Here is a 16,909-nt window from a genome sequence, read left to right on the forward strand (position 1 = left end):
AGCGGTGCATCTTTAAGGGCGTAGGCAGCCATCGTGCTTTCTCAGAGTAGATGCAGGTGAAGGAAAACTAGAAACCTTTTCAGAGTCCTGCAGGAACCAGGAGTTAAAAGCACTGTGGATGTTTCCAAAGCTCTGTAAGCGCTACCTGAGCAAAACCTTGACAAATGTGATTTATTTATTTTTTTTAAGGAAAGAAAAATTAATTAAAATCGCTGGAATCTGTAGCAGTTGGTGTTGAAGAAGAAGAAAAAAGAAAAAATGGAAGGGAAGGAAATTGCAGAGTGATCCCATATCACAGTGTCATTATTAAATTTGTAATGAGGCAACAATTACTCCTAGCCAAGTGTGAAGTAGCACGACAAGAATTAGCTCACACCATGTCAGTGAGCAGTCTTCAGGCTGGCGAATATCCACGGCAGCGCTGAGAGCGATGTGATGAAAGCTTTCTGTTAGTCTCTCGTCTCTGAATGCGTGTAGACGCTGAAGCCTGGGGCTTCCTGTACCCAAGAGATGTGCTTTGAAAACGCACATTAGCGAGCATTCATTGAAGCTTATTAAGGAAACAGCATTAAAATGGTTCTAGAAGTTTAACGAAACCAAATTATCAATATTTCAATATTCAGCCCAGTCTTGCATGCCTGAGGATGGAGGGGAGATGCATTTTCTGCAACCTGAACTTGAGGGATGCAAAGGTTTTGCCTCTGCTAAATACTCCGCAGAGCAGCTCCTGTAGATTAAGACAGCACTACACTGAAGGAATGAAGTGATTCAATCTAAAACCGTCCCTTCTTAAAACTGTGAACATCAAAGAGATTTAAGGACCACCTGGTCTGTTTTCAGGAGATTAAATAAGTGCTTATGCCTGTGCTCTTTCTTACCCTGACTGCTCCGGTCATCCTATAAATTGTTCCTTGGCTTTTACTGCAGATTTATTCTGAGCAAGATCTTAAGTACTGAGAAGAGAGCAAGAGAGAAAAATTCATGTGCATGAGCCTTAGAGGTTATGGTAATCTCTGTCCCTTAGCTTGCTTCGATTCTGGACAGTCGAGTTTTGTAAAATTGGCTTCTCAGTAGCAGAAAACCTGTAGTAAAGTGAGCAAACTGGGGAGATGTGCACAGTACAGACTGTGTTTATTTTCAGAGCAACTCCTGACATGTCTGGCATTATATTGGAAGAACAATTCACAGAATCATGGCATTTCGCATTCTTATGCATTGAAAAAATAAATGTACTTTAGGTAGGATCATAGGGCTTTAACTTTAAAGAAATATTTTTTTTTGCCATGACCTTTTGTGCAGTGCTTCTGAATAACAAAAGCAAAAGGAACCGTTCCAGCACGAGCCCAAAGACATCTGCAATTTACTTCCTGCTGAATGCTGCCACTTACCAATGCAAAATGCGATTTATTTCTGGCTAATAGCCAATCATGCTCATTGCCACAACGATGCTTCTCCTGCAAAGACCAACTGTGCCCTGATTTTTGCTTCTGCCTTAGCTGACTCGTGAGCCAGAGTTTCAGTGCCTTACAGGACTGTTTCTTGTCCCTGCCTCCCCGAAAAGCAATGGCTTGTGATTCAGCTGACCGATCTCTCTGTCATTATTTCTTCCCTCTGCTGCCAAAACTGATCCCTTGCAGGCATCCTGAACAACTTTTTGCCTGTGCTCTTCCTCTTGAACCCTCGCTGCTTTTTCTGGTGCCAAGTACCTTGTGCCAGCACGAAGCTCAGGGCATAGACCTGGCAGGGTCTTGTCAGTGCTTTTGGTATCACGAGTCAAGCTCCCTTTATTTATTTTAGAGAAAATCCTGATCGATGGCAGTTTTGGCATTGTAAAACTTGTGGGTTTGTTCCCCAAAAAATGATACTTGGTTTCGGAAGCGGGTGGGTTCATAACCATAATAAAGAATAACACTCGGCTCGCCGTCAGTAGCCTGGCGGACTGGAGTACAGCAATGCTGAGTGCTCAGCGGAGGTGTCCACAGGTGATTCTTGCCCTCTGGGGAAATCATCATTTCAGGGTGAAACTGCAGGGAAGTGGACGTGTTTCCCTGCATCACAACACAGTTTGCATGTTTTATTTTTAAGAATACCTGTAAGTATTGGTGATGCTCAGGGGAGCAATTGCCCGTGGAGGTAGACGATTGGAGATGGTAGCACTAAAGCTTGGAGGTTGGCTAGACTTTTTGGCCATCTCAGGCCAAATCTTTTCTTCTCAATAGATTTAAAGCCATGTACAAATTACCAGTAGTATCGATTCAGTTTCTTAGTTCTTTAAGGATATCTTTGTCATTCCCCACCCCTCTTTTATTTTGCCTTCATCGTCTCCCATGTTCAGCTGCTTCTTGCCGACTTCTGAGCCTGTCGTGTACCGTGACGGCTGTAGCGAAGCTGTTGTCTTCTCTGCTGCTGAAGAAAACCTCCTTGAAAACCGGCTGTTTCACTTTTGGTTAATATTAGCTTGAATGAAAGATTTTGTGCTTGGCAGTGGTGTCCCGGAGGGGAAGTGGCATCTTGTTCGTTTTCAGGCTGCCACTGCTGACGGCAGTTTGCCACACGGAGGTCACCTTTCTCTCTACCTCCAACTAGCCATGAGTGCAAGGCTGTGCTCCTGTTATTTAATGGTGCAATAGAGAAAGAAAAGTTCGTAAAAAGTGAGTAATTTATGAAAAAGAGGGAAAGAGTTTATGGAGAAATAAAACGTGTTAATTCCCCAAGCAGGGCCTGGTTGCGTGTCTTTACGGTTCGGTAGGAAAACCTCCTATTAGCAGAGGGGTGTGTGGAAGAAGTGAAGACAACCAAACGACAGGGTAACCTTATACCCATGGAATTTCTTCTTGTAGAACCAGAGATAATTGACTGTAATTTTCCTCAGCTTGTTTCACGTGGGGTGCACTGGGCTGTCACTGCAAGGAATCCATGATTCTCAAGCACGTGTGACCCGGTGAACGGTAGGGACCACGTTGCTTAACTCAACAGCTTCTTCTTTCCTTCCTCCCGTGCTGTAAGAGGACCTGTCACTCTTCATCTGTCCTGGCAATCATTCACCACCCTGGTGCCAAAGGAGCGTCTTTGGAATAGTTTGAGCTGCAGTTATAAGCACACATGATTTTTCCTTTAGGTGGTATGTGTGCTTTCGTAGTACAGAGACAGAAGGACGAGCACAGGGAAATCTGTCTTTGTGTCTTCCCTTCCTTTCTAGTGATAATTGTGCTGGGAGTTACAATCTCAAATTACAATGGGAGTTGGCTTTTTAATTTTTTCTATTTATTTTTAATGTATATATATATTCATCGCTACCCGATTTGTTTTTTTATAAGTCGGCCAGGGAAGAAAGCCAGTTCTGGCATATCTCAAGGTGAAACGGTTGTGTGTTATGTTTTTCTGCACGCTCTCCAGGCGGTTGAATGTGCTGATAATGCAGATAGAGACTGGACAGATATAATCCTTAAATCAAACAGTAATAAGAAAAAAATGTACTGCTGGAGGAGCTGCTGGTTCTCAGGTGTGTGTGGAGAGTGCTGATAGCAACGTACAGTAAGGTAGTACCCACATCCACCCTGGTGTTTCCTTCCAGAAATCTCAGGCCCTTCCTTCACCTCAGACTCAGCTTTAGGCAGGTGCCAGTCGGTCGGTTTTGGTTCTGGTTTTCGTGCAGGACGTATCTGTGTGAGGGAGCCAGCGGGCAGCTCATCGCACGACTGCTTTTGGTCCATCGCTTGGACCTGTCAGAGAGCTGGCAACAGACCTGGGCTTTTCCCACCCAGGGGCCTGGCGCCAGGTCTGTAGGAGAAAGGGGTAAGAAATGGGGACAGTGTAAGTGTGATGCTTCTCTCTGTTCCTGTTAATTAGCAGTTCAGGGCCTTTTGGAGCCGAGGTTTGAATCTGGGCAGCCGTATTTAACAGATTGCTTTGTCTGTTCCTCACACACGCTCCGTTGTCTTTGTGAATCCTGTCCCGGTTTTTTGGTTCCCCCCAGGTGAGGTCCTCGGGATGGTCCCTCTCTTGTGGGGCAGGAAGAAAAACCTCCCTGTGGGACCTGTTGAAGACATGGGGCAGTGGTGTGGAGGAACGCCAAACACTGCTCTGTAGAAAGCTTGGTATAAACAGAAAGGAAATGAGGCAAAGGTTGGGTGGTGTGAAGCATTTCAAAACCAGCGTCTCTTATCACAGAGACCCCTTTCCTTATTATAAGAAGCAGGCAAATACTTATATCATCTTTGCCTTTTTTAGGGTATTTTAAGCCTCATTTTGTTTTTGAACCTGTAGCTTCTGTGTGCCGAAGTCAGTTAGTGTAATCATTTGTAACAGTAGGCACCATGGAGCCTAGGTATTCGAGTAAAACACTACGCTGCTACATAACTTTTGCTGCCATTAATTTCAATTTCTTTAGTCATAAAATTACCACCTTTTTAAATCTTGACAGCTCCCAGTGAACCAGGGGCTCTTGAAACAATCCTAGAGGACATGAAGGCTGCCTAAGAAATCTCTTTTTCCTACAGGCCTTTCCCAATCACTTTTGTTCAGTAACAAAACCTTTGTTCACAGATTCATGACGCTGTAGGCCTGTCGCAGGCGTCCTCTGCCCCCTTTGAAGGAAAGAGAGAACCGGTTTATTAATCTGCATGAGGATCACAGATTAAAGATAAGGACATGAAGGGTTGTATTTTCTGGGAGCTGCGTGAGGGATTACTGCGCTTGGATCTGCAGTAACACCAGGAGGATCCGAAGGGCATTATGCCTTGCTTTGCACCTTCAAAGGATACTTCCTAAATATCCAGCTTGGACTTGGAGATGCGCAGGTATTTGCTAAAGTGGCTGGCAGAATTGCCCTAGGGTGTACTGTTGCCTTCAAGAAGTAGAAATAGAGCTACGTTTCGCCCAGTACGGTACTTCGAGGGCCGATTGCAGATGACTTTTACTGAAGGATATTTTCTTCCTCTGCTGAATCAGCTGGCTGAGCTGCAATGATTTTTATACCCTGATGTTTTTTGTCAGAAATGGGATAAAAGGCTTAGCCTTTTATCTGTCTATCTCGTTCATTCTGCCGTGCCTAGGTACAGCTAACACTGAAGCATTTGGCCCAGCGTTACCTGCGTTTCAGCAGCGCGACAGGATGCACGTGAAATTACGCATCCTGCCGGCAATATTACTTCGTCATTGGCATAGCTTTGTTGGGTCTACAGAGTCCTCCCTTTGAAAACATTTTTCAAAAAGTGCTCAAAAGGCCAGCAGTGTTTCCTAGAGTATAGTAAGGCTGTGCTCTGCAGGGAATCTCTTGTAATATATGCACTGGATTGAGGAGGTTTAATGGCCATTTTCAAACGTGATTTTTTTCCTTTCTGTTCGAGCTGCGGTTCTGTGCGCAGTACCTGACTGCGGTTGCCTGCGGTTCTGTGGCCTTCAGTGTTCAGCTCTCAAACAAGCAGCATCGTTTTTAGGGGGTAGAATAAAAACTCCTCGGTGCTCGTGGACAGGTAAAGCTGCACTTTTCCTTTAGGTGCACCTGTGCTGTGCACATACTCTATCACACGCCAGAGAATCTGACTTTTGCTTCTCCGGAGGTAGCCATCATACCCGAATAAATGCTATAATTAAAGCTCTGATCAAGCTTAGGTTCAATCAGTCCTTTACCTCTTTTTTTCCCAATCAAATATTCTGGGTTTGGTATCCATTCAGAAGTCATTTGTGGGAGGATGTCCGAAATTTGTCAGGTGGCAGGCTAAGAAATGTGAAGCAGAGGACGAGGAGGAACCAGAACAGCAGAACCCCAAGTGTTTTTCTGTATGCTGGGGAGAATTGCTGGGGTGTGTGCTTCATCAAACCTAATGCGCAACTGGGCGTGGAAAAGGTTTGCAGAAAAGGAAGGTAGATGGAAAAACCCTTTCTTGTTTAACGGTCATCTCTCCACGGGCCCTTTCCGAGCTCGCTGCAGTGAAGGCGTGTGTGCAAGGGGTTTGTTCACAGCCCCATGGCATCCGCGGGGGCAGGCAAGGATCAGCAGCACTGCCACTTCTGTGCTGGCTTGGTTCAGACACCCTGGCACCGGCTCCTTTTCAGGCCTTGAGATCAGGGCATGCAGTGCCAAATGCTGGAGAAGGAATAAGAAAGACTGCTCCAAGTGCCTGGAAATAAGGCATAGACACAGGATGGGAAGGGTGGTGCAAGCACAGAGGAGAGAAAGATCTTGCCTGAGAGCTCAGGAGTTGCCTGCAGAAGTAGCAAAGGAGTGTGAGTCTTCCATGCTTTCCTCTTTATTCCCTCTGTTGCTCCCTACCTGCCCATAGCTATTCTCAGCTGCCGTCCTGGGAAAATGTCCGCTCTCTGCAAGGATCTGGTGCATTATCCTGCCGTTTATTTGCCTGACCCCCGTTTTTGCCCCTGCTTCACAACAGCACGGTGCAGGCTGTGCTTCTCCACCAGGGAGATGCTGTTTTCGCTCCCTGTGTGGTTAAGCGCTAAAGCCTTGCTGTGAAATGTCGATGCTTAAAGTTTACCTGGATTCAAGGGGAGAGTGGACAAATGCACAGGGGAGCAAGCCGTAAGCGTGATTAAATGCAGCAGCACGACTTCTGGCTTAGGAAGTCTCTGAACTGTGAACTGCATGGAGGGCATTTTTGGAAGAAACACAAGTGTCTGTCTTTGTGTTCTCACCTGTCTGATTGGAGCTGTTAAAAGGCACAGGGGAAAAATACCTTTCAGCGTTAAAATCTGGGACGAGATCCACCAGTTCTTAAAAACTCAGTGGGATGCATCTGTTACTTTTAATTAAATGCTTTTAAAACCAAAAAGTTCTCCTAAAATTATTTTTCTTATGTACTCAACGCAGAGGAAATCATTGAACTCACAGAGAGTATTTTAGAAATAGCGTTGCTGTTAACTTGTCATTTTAGAAGTATGGCCATGAATTGATTACAACAGGGAAAGAATGTGTAAGAATCAGAATAAAAGTGGGGTAAACTACAGTCACGTAAGTGATTATTAATAAGGTGGCAGTGTTTCTTCCAGCCAGGAGAAAAAATACACAGTATTTATTATAAAGGATGTATTTGACTGCAGATGAATATACTTTAATGGTTAGCAATCAGAATGTATTAACCTTTGCATAGGAGCACTGCTGCAGAAAAACAATTGACTTGTTGGTCTAAACAAAGATTTAAATCATGATTAGAGCTGATGACTTCCAAAATTTGTTTTAATTCACGTACGCTGTTTGGTCACGGGGAATTCAGTTGGTTTGAGAGCTAAGTGATGGCTTTTGTGTCGGTATGAAAGGTAGGATGAAGCTTGCAGCAGCACCTGGGTGATAGAAGAATACCTGCTTCATCTTTCTCCTGTCTCTGAAGCTACTTAGGATTTTTGGGAAGTGGTATTTGTAGACTCTTGATCTTTAAAAGGCCAGTGCATCTGGTAAAAGACATAACCCTCAACCACGAGACATAGAAAAGCATCAGACTGATGGACCATATTTGGAAACAGTGCCTTGCTTTAATGCATGGCTTTTTAACTCCCTGGGTGGAAGAAGGGGAAAAAGAGGTCCCAGTTCCTGAAGCAATGTGCTCCTGCTGACGTGTTGATAATCTAGCTGTGGGCTCTGCCTTCACTGCCCTGTTCTCTCCTAGTGAGATCTTCCAGTGAGATCAGCCAAATTGCCTTTTGGTTTCAGAGACCAAGCCATGTCCGCGTCCTTCTCCCTAGGAGCATGCTGTAATAAGCCCACTGCAAGACCATTGTCAGGGGGTGTTATATGTGATCACACGCCAGATTTGCAAACACACTCAGCATTGGCAACTGCTGCCTGTTACGCAGGATAAAACACAAAGTCTAAGCCTCACCGGGCACCAGGAATCCTTTATGTGTCTGAGCTACTTTCATCTCCTCATCGCTCCGTTCACGGATCCACCCCGCAGCCCATGGAGCACGCTCTCAGCTTCCCTTACGTCTGGGTTTCTTCTGCCAATTGCCCGGTATTGTCAGCTAATTGGAGTGGAAATGAGAAATGAAAGCAGTACTATCCAGCTGCCAAGTCTCCTCACTTGGCAGCTGGTGGCTGATGCTGGTAATCGTTACCAAAAGTGTAATTGCTCTGGGCTCTGCCCGCGGTTTCAACAAAGCAGCCTAGGATTCCTCCTCCTAGACACCCGATACCTGCCGCTCCCGGGCCTCTCTGCATCCAGTTTGATGGTTTCTCCTACCAGCAGGAAAGGGAATTAGGAGGGCGCCCGGTAAGCAACGCTGGCCATGCCGTTTGCAGCGTGGTGGTAGAAATTTCAAGCTTGGTTCTTGGCTAAAATTCAGGCTTCAGCTGCAGACTGCTGGTTTTGCCCTGCTTACTCATCGCAGCAGTGTCCCGGCCAGGTGACCAGGTCTGTGAGCTTGCCGTGCTGTGGGGGGAGCCCAGCATCCAGTGGCATTTTATGGACTGCCTGAGCATTTTCACAAAGCCCGAAGCGATGGGAGGGGGGGACACAAACCCGCTGTTGCACTCTCCCTATTTCCAGCCACTGCACCAGAATAAAGCACGGGCTGTTTTCGGTATTAACAGCAGACACCCTCTCTTCTCAGTCTTCCCTCCGAGTGCAGCTATTAGGCTTTCTCTCCAACCTTCTTCTCCTCATCAGTATTCTCCGAAGCCACCGAGTGCTCGTGCTGTGCTCCAGCGCCTTGGGGTTTGTTTTGTGTTGTGTCCGGGTGCCTGCAGCTCTGGAGGCTTGGGAGCACACCTTGCACTGTGGTCCCTGTTGTGCACAGCGAGCAGGTAGCACATGTCGCTCTCCTTGCAGCTCGGCATTGAAAGTTGGGCTGAGTCGGGATCCCTTCTTCTTTTGATGTAGGGAAAGCCAGAGAATTAATTAATCCTAATGGCACTGCTCGGTGCTTAAGGAACGCTTTCTATCTTCAAAGTGTTCTGCGCACAGTATTTCATTATTTATACTGTTAATTATATTAGCACTTGTAAGGAAAAAGCCCCTTAAATTGTCGCTGATAAAAGTACACTCCTAACAGGATAGGAACGTGGTGCTTAAATTGTAGCACATCGTTTATCCACCGAGGCTCAGCGCCTTAGAAAAAGATGTAATATGGATTTACAGCTCTTCTTTAAGTGTCTGCAGAATAAAGTTTTGCTGTCTGTTGTAAATGGTAATATCTAGGAACTTTCCAGTTTCTTCGTGTGTGCCTTTGAGCACATTATCCAAGGGCTTGGGCTCACCAAGCGCTCATGGTTAGCTGGGGGCAAAAGTGGGGAGAACGTACACAAGGTGCTGGCCCCTCTTTGGTTGTCTTAACCATCGAGGCATGTTTGCAATGGGAAAAAAAAAAGAATAATGAAAATACTGGCAGTGAAAGATTACAGTCTGCATTTCCAGGTTAGGAGGCACTGATAGGCACTGATAAATCGTGTTATGCTTTTCTGCATTAGCAGCTGTTAGCAACACACTTGTGTGTGTGCAGGGAGCGCGTTAAAAATAGTTTTAAACGTGGTCCTAAAATAGTCAGTACCCAGCCACGCCACCCGAAAGTAACCTTTGCAGTAACCTCCCAGTTCCTCTCTGTATTTCCACCAAGCGTACGAAGGAGGCGTCCTGCTCTTCTGAACCATCCCAAAGGATGAAATGGCTTGCACCTCACATGGCTCATAGCTGGGACGTGGCGTTTTGCTCAATTTTCCATGGCTGTAACGTTCAGACATTTGGTAGCATTACAGCAGATAAAACCCCTGCCTTCCTGTAGCGAGATCAGTAAAATCGATTGTCACCAGGAGTCAGATTTTTAAATTTGATTTCAGGTCTGGTGCTCCACAGCCAGCAGTCCGGAGCTGAACGTTGAACGGTGGGATCTGTGAGCTGCTTGGAAGGCTCTCATATCTGAAAAATCAGGCAGTAGTTATCCAAATTCCTGAAAACCCTGCGGTGATGTGCAGGTGTTGGTCTGCCACCAGCAAATGGAAGTCATTGACACCTGTGGGTGGCTGCAGGCGTGTACTGGGTACCCCGGGGTCCAGTTCAGGTTCTCGCCTGTGGAGGATTTGGAAAAAAGCTGATTTGAGCCCCCAGGGAGACCCAGCCTGCTGGGTAGAAATAGAGATATAGAAATATAGAAATATATTGCAATATAGAAACAATAGAAAATGAGGGAGGGAGAAGTCAGGGGAGGAAGTTGTTTTTAGCAGAAACTTGAGCATTTGCGTCTCCAAATGTGTGTAAGGCTGGCTCAGCACTGATCGCTTGCCATATGAGTCCTTTGGCCACCATTCCTCCGTAGAAATACTACTTATTTTTTTAAAATTAAAATCGAGAGGCTACAGGGTGAAGGCTTAGAGCCCCAACTGCCCCCTGTGAGCGGCGGTACGTGCACCCCCAAGTGACGAGGTGCTCCGCCTGCGCTCTCCCTTTCCTCTCCCAGTGGCCAGTACCAGCCCCGTGGCGTGCCAGCAGCCTCACCCTGCAGCGAGCTGCCAGTTTTGAAATGCAGACTGCTGCTTCTCAACGCTGGCATCGTCCGTGCACAGATGTTCTCCCTCGCCACCCACCGTTCTCGGGTTCCCCCTCCAGCTGGAAACAAATGAGCATGAATAAATCAATAGGTCTGCCACACGGGTTTGATGATTAAACGCCGCTTTTTGCCAGTGGGAAGATGTTAGGAGTCGTGGGTATGATCGTGGTGTTAAAGGGGATCTGAGCGTGGTAAGGGTTTGCTAAAGAGAGCTGGAAGAGTTAACCACAGCGTGTGTGCTAGCTCGAGCTTTGCATGTACATAACTTAACCTGAATTTATTCTGTAGCTGTGCAGTAAGTCTGCCGGCAGAGACGGTTTCTAGATTTCTGCCCTCCAGCCTCAGCTGCGTGTAGGAGAGGAGAGACCCAGCTGTATCACCCGAGCAGAACCGACCTCCTCTCTGCCTGTGGATAGCCTGCCCCGAGGGGCTTGCTGCCATCCTTGCTGTGCTTGGGGTGAGTGCTGCCACCGTCCTCAGCAGAGCATCTCCCGAAATTCCTGATCCTGCCCGAGCGTTTGTTCCTTTGTGAGCTTTGCTACGAGTGAAGAGCATCGTTTGATATCGGTGAAGGGCAGTGAGGAGGCATTAGGATTTCTGGTTATCTTCCCGCTTGCAGGTCTGCGCTGTTGATTCGGTGTCGCAGATTAAGCCGTTTCGTTTGGATAAAGAGCTCTGTTTCCCAGGGGAGGCAATAATAAAGCAGATAATAAAATATGGATAGAGCAATTGTATCATTGGTAATACCTCTGTGTGTAGCTACCAGCTGCTTTTTTAAACTGCTGGAGAGAGGGTGTTTGGTACGGGAGAGCTGGCGACTGCAGAGGAGCTGAGTGCAGGCAAGAGGAGAGCTTTCCGAAACCAAGGCAGCAAAGCACTCACCCTGTGGGTTACCCAGTAAGCATCCCAGCAGCAAACCCTTGCTTTTGTGAGATGTCGTGCGGAGGCACCGAGACTCTGTAAGTAAGAACAGGCAAATTTAGCCGTGGAGCTTCAAGGCTTACTGGTGGTAAGTGGAAGAGAGGCTCCTTCCCTCACTTCTCTCCTTCTCCTCACTGCAAGATCGAGGGACTCTTTTCCATTTGCATTACCTTTTGAGAAAGCCTTAGAGTGACAGGAATGCCAACAGCTGGCTGTCCGTAGCAAGGCCCAGCACTCCTCGCGGGGGGATCCTCTCGTTGTGCTCACTGACTAACCTTCACTGTTCTGCTAGGCTGAACCTTGCCAGACAAATCCGACCCAGCTGCGTGCCTACCCTGGGATACCCACTGCTCGTATGCTGCCTGCGAGGGAGGAGGCCCACCAGAGCCCCTGTCTGCACTTCATTCTGCTCTGCTTAGCTGCACCCAGCTCTGGGGATGCCCGGGGTGCCAGCCTTCTGCCTCAGGAGCTGCCATCTCCTCTAGCAGAGAGCCCCGCGTGCCAGCAGGGAGCCTGCTCTCTCCAGCCTGGTGCCAGGACGTGCTGCTGTTTTCCCTGTGTCACAAATCCAGCCGCAGCCCCTTTCTCTGCCGAAGCTGGCGCGGGGCGTGCTAGAAGCTTCTCTGGCTCTTGAGGCAGATTTTCTTCTTCATCAGGCTCATTTTCCTAGGAAAGCAGGAGCAGGCAGACCTGGCTGCTTCTCTGGGGTGCTGGTGTTGCTGTGCGGTGTCAGGAGAGCTGGAAGTCAACGTTCAGGAGAACAGGGAAGGCGAGCTTTGTTTTCCGAGCGTCTCGCCAGAAGTAACGAGTCCCGAGAGGCTGCTCAGACCTTGGAGAAACCGATGGAGGGGAGAAGTCTGGCAAGCGCCCAAGCAGCTGGGCGAGGGCCTGAGATGGCTTACGACAGCCTGGCGGCGGCGTGGGATCGTGACCTCGGTGCGGGGGGAATGGAGAGGGGTCAGGCAGCGGTGGCGAAAACCTCTGCAAATTGGCTGCGGGCGTTCCGGTCGGGCGCCCTGACTGAGCGGCGGTGACAGCTAGTTCTGAACGTGCCGGACCACCTGCGTGGGCAGGGCTCCTCCGTGTCGGTGTGGAATGGGTGTGACCAGGCGGAGCCTCCTCTGCCTGCCCGTGCATTAGTAACGCTCTTCAGGCCTTTCCTCCCACCTCACAGCCCAACGCAAGAAGCTCGGTTTTGGTTTTGGCTGAAGAACCGAACTGGAGATGGTTTTGACTCATGAACTTTTTCTTTTGCGTTCCTTGCAGGCTCAAAATGTTGAATGTTGCATTCAGCGGGAGCTCCCCTGGAGTCGAGGCTGTCAGTATTTTCCTGTGCGTTGCCCCCCAGCAGCACGTGCTGGGGTGTGTGCTGCCACAGATGTCTGCCCAGGGCCTGGGTAGCCTCAAAGCTAGCTCAGGTGCCCTCGCACAAACTGTGGGTAGAGAAGTTTCACAAGAGATTATGGAGATTATGTCCTCTCAGCTATCTTGCCGTTGGAGCTGGCTATTTGCTACGCATGCCTGTGTCTTTCAGCTGTGTGTTTGGATTTGTGGTACCAAAGTTGTGAATGATAAGCATCGGGAGGGAGTGTGGCCCACTGCAGACTTAACTCTGCCAGCCTGTCTGTTTTGAGCTACGTGAGCCATGTACTGTCACCTAAAGTAACGCACACCTTCTGCATTGTGGGTCTAACTTAAAACGTCATGTTTGTTTGCAGAATAACACAGTTTGGAAGCCAGATTCGTGCCAAGAGTGCCGCTGCCGTAGCAATGTCATCACCTGTGAGCCTACAGTCTGCAGACGCCCCCAGTGTGACTTCCAGAAGGTAAGGGGCTGCAGCCATCCCGCCGCCAGCTGATCTCTTCTGGCTGGTAGGAGCAATGTCAGGTCATTCTGGAGTTCCCAGCCTTCTGCTTTCAGCTCCTGGAATAGTTGTATGTTAAAACGTTCACATGGGCACGCACATGGGGTGTTACACATAAAGGTATGGCGGGGGCAATTGGACTTCTGCATCAAGCTTGTGTGCTCAGCTGCCTCCATGCAGCTCCCTTTGAACCTGAGGGTCTGATTCCCAGCAGGGTTTAGGGGAAGCAAGAGGGAGCAGTGAAATCACGCTTTCCCTCCCAGGGTGTGTGTGACTGCCCAGGGTCAGGCACAGTCTTTGTGCACGTTCGCTCCTCATGGAGGACAGCCCGATGAAAGGCAAATCGCAGCGTGCGAAGCTTTTGTCTGCATCACCACGCCCCAGCCAGAGGCTTGCTGGTGGAGCGCCGTGCGGGCTGCCCGTGCTCCAGGGGCGGTCTGGTCCCTGCAGGGAGCCCCTGAAGTGGGCTCGGACCTCCCGGCAGGAGCCCAGCTTCCACTCACCCTTCATTTGAACGCCGAGCTGGGTCGCTGTCACCCAGGCAGACGGACGCTTTCCACTCTGATGAACAACAACAGAGCTGGGATTGTCTTCCCTCTTCGTGTGCCCTGTGGTGGTTGTTGAGCTTTCGTTGTCTCCTGTTTATCTTCCTCTGTCTGAGCCTTCATTAATGGTTGTAGCTAATTGGCCGTGGAATTGGTGTTGCATTAGCATCTGGATGGCTGGGGTAGTACGCATGAATGACAATAAAAATCAGTGTTTTAAAGAGGTACTGCCAATATAATAATTATATTGCTTTATGAACCTAGTTGAAATGTTTTTCAGTATGACAGCATTAACGGGGAAACAATTTTCATCCTTACTGTTTTCCCCCATTATTATCACTGTGGGTTGATTAAGACAAGACTGAGATTTTAAGAATTTTTCTGCTAAAGGAGAGAGAAATAAAAAGAAGAAAGCTGTCATGGTGCACCTAATAATGAGTGGGCTAGAGAGGATGATGTTCATTTAAAAAGAAACAACACAGATGAATGAAAAGGTAGGAACTGTAATGCTGATAATGGGAAATGGATTTACAGTGTGAAATGAATCTCTGAGACTCCTCGATATCGGTAATCTTAAAGATGAAGAATTTTAAGTCTTATGTAAAGGTGTGGCCACTTAAATGGGGAGAAGAATTGGATCAACCCTCAGAAATCTTGATCATCCTTGAAAATTCTGGCCGCTGATCAACAAGGTCAGAAATCGCCATCCCTTTCCGTGGTTTATTTCTTATCTGCTTATTATGAGATTTATGCTAATATTGCAACGAGGCATAAAAAAAAAAAAGGAAGTCTACAAAAAGCACACCCAAGTGGAATCCTGCACGTGTATGTACAGCCTGCTGCTGGGTGTACAGACCTTCTTTGCACATGGGCAGGCTGAAAGAATGAATGTTCCAAACAGACGTAAAAGCAGCAAAAATGATTTCCGTTGTATGAACCAAAAACCACCCCAACAACCCACAACAGTTTCCCTTCACCAGGATCACAGCTGAATACAATTTAATGGTTTAAGATAAATTAAATATTTAATTTTGTGTTCCACCTCCTAAAAATCTGACATTGAAGGAAATCTTGAAGTAAAAAACTTTTTTTCAGTTTGAAAAATCCAAATGTTTCTTTTAGAAAACAATGAAACCTTGTGACATTTCAAGTAATTCTGCTCGTGTTTATTAAACAACTAAGGAGGTAACAAGTAAGACAATTTAGGGCATTGCACAGCCTTCGTTTTTTGTTAAAACAAAACAAATAATGAATCCCTCCTGAGCACGAACAATCCCTTGAAGGTTGGCCTTAACCTTGGGGAAAGAAAGGATAGAGATTGTCTCCTGGGAAACACTTTTGCAATATTTTGAAGAAGGTAGTCTTATTGGTAAAAAATTCCTGCAGTTCTCTTTCTGAACCTTCTCTAGTTTCTGTTTCTGCTTCCTTCCTCTCCAGCTGCTGTGCTCACATCAGTAGAATTGTCTGGTGCTTTGATTTTTTTTTTATTAGCTGTGGGAGAAAAATGCTGTGATCTGTGGTACCTCTAAGGCCGTGTCAGGGCCCTCAGATGCTGCTGCCATCAGTGACAGACACCCTTGCACAGTAAGGTTTAACATGCAGCTGGGAGGAACATGAAAGCGTTGCTTTGGAGAGTTTGTGGAAACGTTTCAAGGACAGGAGGCCAAGATCTTTCCCCATGCTGGCTGATGCCTTCACTGATGTGTTGTTCCCTTTGTTCAATGAGTTGCTTCCATCAGCATCATCTCTTTCCCTGCAGCTGAAGAGGATGCAAAATGTTAGACTGAGATCCATCCTGTACATGTAGAAAACTTTTGTCTATTGAAAAAATTATGGTTATACCACGTTCCTCAGAGAACAGTCGGCGAATAATCCTATTTGTTGTCTTGGATAAGTGCTTTCCAGTTATTATTCTTTGTTCTGATCTGAAAACTAGTCCTGCTGGGGATTTTCCGATCTCACTGTTAGGAGTGTAAGTTCTGCTCCTGTTGTTTTAAAGGCAGAATGTCAAATACAGCAAAATGATGTGATGGCTCTCAGCGAGGGGTCTTCTGTAATAATGTATTTTCTCTTTAAACTGAGAGCATTGGGTCCAGCCAGGCCCCGTATCTTTCACTTCATCTGAAACTCTCTGTTTTACATGCATGGCTTATTGGATACTTGTATCTTTTCAGGGAGAAGTGCTTCAAATAGCCCCCAACAAGTGCTGCCCTGATTGTGCCTCAAGAGCTGAAGGATTTTGCCAGCATGAAGGACAGATCCACAGCGTGAGTGCTCTGTCCCGTCCCTCGGCCGGGACAATCCTTTCCAGTTTCCAGCTCTCAGACTGTTTCATGTCAGTGAAGGATGCTTAGCTGACATGAAGGATGGGTTATTGGGCTGTATTCTGTTACTATCAGATAATAAAACAGGAGTTTGGTCTGCAGGGTTTGCAATAAGGGGATGTGTCTTTGAGCAATATTGTGTCCTGCTTGGCTTAACAGGAGAAAATTTCCCATTTGCTGTTTCTGTGGATTGTTGAGACAAATTAGTAATGTTAGGAGAAGCAAAACACGTTGAACTTGGTGTATTAGCTAGCCTGAAAGAAGGCTTTTCTATCAGCAGCCATGTATGCTGGTAGAGATTGACTGTTGTCATGCAAATTGGGTTTATGTATTTCATAATCCCAAATTATTCAAGAAGCAGCTTTCAGCATGTGGTTTCACCTAGGGGATCTGGAAGGCCAAACCAATAGGAGTAAGTGTCTATAGATAAGAAAAAAAATAAAGATTTGTGGGTAGTAGTTAATGAATCATGCTGAACAATAGGCATACGGAAAAAAATGGCTTAACAGTGAACCCGAGTGCTATGTGCGGTCTCTTATAGACCTTTTTGTTTGATAAGAGGCAGTTCAGGTCCAAATCTTAAGAAATATGCTGAAATGCCCAGATATATTTGAATATCTGGACCTTACAGTCTGTGTTTCAGATGGAAGTTGTAACGCTATTTCAGCATCTGGCACAACCAGCACGAACCTGTCACAATCTAGTCAAAGACTGGAATGCTTAGCGCATCCATCCTTTTCTCGTATTTCTTTGTACCCCTGGT

At 47.0% G+C, this 16,909-nt stretch overlaps 1 protein-coding gene across 1 annotated transcript in view; it reads left to right on the forward strand.

Annotated features, from left to right (window-relative positions):
- The window catches only part of FRAS1 (Fraser extracellular matrix complex subunit 1), a 160,954-nt gene that overhangs the window by 38,830 nt on the left and 105,215 nt on the right, over positions 1-16,909 (forward strand). Inside the window, 2 exon segments of the mRNA XM_040555411.1 lie at positions 13,131-13,238; positions 15,997-16,089. Coding sequence (XP_040411345.1) covers positions 13,131-13,238; positions 15,997-16,089 — 201 coding nt within the window.

This window comes from Cygnus olor, chromosome 4, assembly GCF_009769625.2.
Source record: "Cygnus olor isolate bCygOlo1 chromosome 4, bCygOlo1.pri.v2, whole genome shotgun sequence".
NCBI lineage: Eukaryota > Metazoa > Chordata > Aves > Anseriformes > Anatidae > Cygnus > Cygnus olor.